At 63.0% G+C, this 3735-nt stretch overlaps 1 protein-coding gene across 5 annotated transcripts in view; it reads right to left on the bottom strand.

Annotated features, from left to right (window-relative positions):
- Positions 1 to 3735, bottom strand: part of RANBP3 (RAN binding protein 3) — a 55023-nt gene that overhangs the window by 13476 nt on the left and 37812 nt on the right. For all 5 annotated transcript variants that reach the window (XM_014584929.2, XM_014584930.2, XM_014584927.2 and 2 more), the window contains 2 exons: positions 1772 to 1837; positions 931 to 1023 (listed from right to left, as the gene is read on the bottom strand). In XM_014584929.2, coding sequence (XP_014440415.1) covers positions 931 to 1023; positions 1772 to 1837 — 159 coding nt within the window. The remainder of the gene's footprint in view (positions 1 to 930; positions 1024 to 1771; positions 1838 to 3735) is intronic.

Here is a 3735-nt window from a genome sequence, read left to right as displayed (position 1 = left end):
TCCCTGATGCTGGGCGTGTCGCCCCTCCTGCCCTGCCTGGCAGGTGCGTGTCCGCGCTGCGCACCAACACCACGCTGCCCTGATGCTGTGCGTGTCGCCCCTCCTGCCCTGCCTGGCCGGTGCGTGTCTGCGCTGTGCACCAACACCACCTGCCCATGGGTCGCACGGCAGCTGCGTTACCAGATCCAACACGCAGAGCACACACGTGGGGATCCCTGCAGTCTCAGCACCCACTGGTGGGTGTGGGGAGACCCTACATGTAGGGGCTGCTGCAATGGGAACACGAGGGCCCTCGGCACGCTCGTGGGTGATGTGTGTGAGGAGAAAATGGGACAGACTTCAACGTTTGTTTAAAACATTTTGCTATAGGGAAGGTGTACTCCCAGAGAGAGAGGAGAGAGAGAAAGTGAGAAGTCACGCCCGGGGGATGGCCGCGCAGCAACCCCTTCTCTTCTCCTCTGGGGATGCTGGGCAGCAGGCACATGTGAGCGGTGTGCTTTTCAAGTCGCAGCGTCTGGGACTTAACTGTGTGGCTGGCCATGTAGCATCCAACCACCTTCATCACTGCGTCACCTGCTGGCCCCCAGGGACTTCGAGACACCGTGCACCGAAACAGACTGGTGCCTGAACTCCAGGCACACGAACTTGGTGCTGCCCACTCATTCAGTTCTGGCGTTCTGCCTCACGGCTGGCTGAGAAGGGGACACGCACAGCAAGTGCAGTAGGGCCTCCGGTCTCCACGGCAGCCGTGAAGGACAGCGCACGCGCGTGGGGACAGGGCCGCCGCTCACGGCTGGCCGTTCTCTGCAGTCGGAGGCCCGGGCTGGCCTACGGGGTGCCCTCCTGAGCTCTCCAGCTGCGTGGGGCAGCAGCTGCTGTCGTGGCACCACCACCCCAGGCCCACCCACCTGAGCCAGAGAACCGTCTTACCGGCCTGCGCCAGCGCCTTGGGCTGTGGGGCCTGGAGCACGGCCGGGCGAAGCACGCTGCGCTGCTGCTCCTTGGGCTTCTGGCTCGGCAGACCTGGGAACAGAGGTCGGCTTTTCCCGGGTCGGACCTGGTGGAGATGCCCTGGCCCCGGGTGCGTCAGAGGACACTAGCCCCGCCACCCCAGTCAGGTGCCTTGCAGGCGAGGATGCACAGGGCAGCACTTTAGAAACAAAACAAAAACAGACCCAGGATCTTCTCTTTACGGCTCGACCTGCATCTCGGCTGCCGTTACATGTGACAGGGGAACTGCCCACGGAACCGAGCACCTGGGTTGACGGGGTCCCTCGGCATGAGCAAGACGGTGGGGGAGACAGTGCGTCCCTGTGACCCACTGGGATGCAGGACCCCACCCGGGTCAGTAAAGGCAGCTCTGCACCTGCTTTTCAAAGCGCCATGCAGGAAGAGCCCTCTGCCCAATGCACAGCGGACGAGGCTGGGCCCCCTGCACAGGGATCCCTGGCAGCCTCCTGAGTGGGTCTCAGCGGCCCCGTCCATCAGGGTCAGCAAGATGGCGTGCGAGCTCCAGGGTACTCAGGGGCAGTCTGGACCACAGTGGCATTGCTGGGCATAGGGCCCGAGCGTCCCAGCCTGCTCCTGACCACCACCCCCTCTCCTGAGCCCAGGGCGGGAGGCCCCACCTCCCTGGTCCCTTTCCACACCCGTGTTCCAGGGCTCTGGGCTAGGTCGCTGCCAACCTAGAGCAGGCTGGGTGCAGGGGCCTGGGAAGGGGCGGGGCAGCGCCATGTGGCCATCTTCCAGGGTGGGCGGGCAAGTGGCCTACCTGCACTGGGTGCCTGGCCATGAATCAGCGTCGGCGGCTTCAGCCGGAACCCGCTGCTCTTCTCCTCTGAGGGCACAGGAGGGAATATCAGCAGGCTTGTCTTGGAGGGCGGGCAGGAAGGGCTCTCCTGGCTTCAGGGACCTCAGGCCCAGGGGAGCAGGGAAACGTTTCCTGACTAGAACCAAGCGCAGAAGCGCTATCGGAGGGCAGGGTACAGCTGAACTGGCTCAGGGGAGCTGCTGTCAAAGGGTGCCGACTGCAGCAGCCCCGAACCCAGGCCCCTCTGGCCCTGGCGGTCCGCTGCCTCCTAGGCTGAGACACTCCACGCTGGTGCTGGGCTTGCAGCCCTGGCCGACATCAGGGAGCTGAGGCACAAAGATTCCCGGGATCTGCCTCCCCTCCCTAGAGGCCTTCTGAGTCGGAGGTGTTGGACGGGCTGGCTTTCGCCTCCAGATGTGCTGCAGGGCCTGGCCGTCACCCGTGAGCACCTGTGGGAGAGGGCGCATCTCCCCGTGGACGCACAGAGCCAGAGAGGGGAGCAGACACTCTCAGACCCGTGTCCACGCGGTCCCTTAACTGTGTGTCTCAGCGACTCTGCCATCTCGGGGTGGGCTGGGAGCGGGGCGGTCCAATCTGACCCTCACGGAAGGTGTGCTCCTGGGCTGAGGTGTGAGCTGCAGGGCGCAAGATGGACACGGAGAGCAGCTGTGTCCCTGCACACCGGCAGCGACACCAGCAGAGGCGCTCACTCCCGACAGCACCCAGAGGGCACGTGCTGATTCCGCTGCTATGAAAGGCCCGGGGCAGGCCGGCCTGCGGAGGTGGGAAGTGGACTCGGGGTTGCCAGGGCTGGGAGACGGTGCGCGACGCCTGGCGGCACACGGTTTCCTCCTGGTGGAAAGGTTCTGAAGTGAGTCACAGTGCCGACTGCCCAACGGTGTGGGTACACGGAACCCTGGGCGGGGCTCAGCTGCTGCTGTGATAAAAGGGCGACGGCCTGCACGCTGACCCACGTGGCGAGGTTCGGGTTTAAGTCCGGAGACAACCCGAGGACACCAGGGATGTGTGTGTCCAAGATCTGGGGCGGGTGGGGGAGCCCGATTCTGTGTCCCTTTCCCTCTCTCCCTTGTTCACTCGCACGAGAAATAAACCACACGCACACTACTGGGCCAGCAGTGGTGCAGAGGTTACGGCAACTGGACCCACGTGGCCAATGGGGTGGTTCGAGTCCCAGAGGGACGGCTTAAACACACGCTGGGGGTGTGTACGCACACCAAAATCCCCAGAGAAGAACGGAGGAGGGATTATGGCGAGGCCATTCCCCGAGGGGTACTTTCTCCCCCCATTTCTCCATAATGAGCGCATATGCCCTATAGCAAACTAAAATAATAATTTAAAAAATATTAAATGCTTAAAATAAACCCCCACTCGTTCTATTGTTCACTTAAACAATGACGACAGAACCCCCAATGCCTTGTCAGACGGCATTCTTCGGTATGAAATGAAACCACGTGGGAATCTGGAAAGAAACGGGAGAGCACCCTTCCTGACCAGGCAGTGCTGAGCCGGCCGCTCTCCTTGGCAGCAGCTCTCCGGTCAGCCGGTGTGAATCGGGCTGGTGTTGCAAAAACCCACTGGGCGGGCGAGAGGTGCCACCAGGTGTCCCTTCTCAGCAGGGAAACACCGAGTTACGTCTCCAAGGCATGGGGTCGTTCGGAAGACTGGGCGTGTACACCCATGGGTGACTGTCGAGTCAGACCCACACTGCAGACCCTTCAGTGCCCTCCGGCTGGCTTCAGGATGCGCGCTCTGCTGGGGGCTGCTCTTCAGCCCTCTGTTTTGCGTAGTGCCAAAGCTGATACCGTCTGAGCCCCGAGGCCCACGCCAGGCTGCCCAGCGGGGGCAGCAGGCCCCGGTAACGTTAGGCTGCCACTGACCGGCCGCAAGCACAGCGCCGACACTGC

Source organism: Tupaia chinensis, unplaced genomic scaffold, assembly GCF_000334495.1.
Source record: "Tupaia chinensis unplaced genomic scaffold, TupChi_1.0 Scaffold148210_1, whole genome shotgun sequence".
Lineage (NCBI taxonomy): Eukaryota > Metazoa > Chordata > Mammalia > Scandentia > Tupaiidae > Tupaia > Tupaia belangeri.
This window is presented reverse-complemented; position numbering and strand designations above follow the sequence as displayed.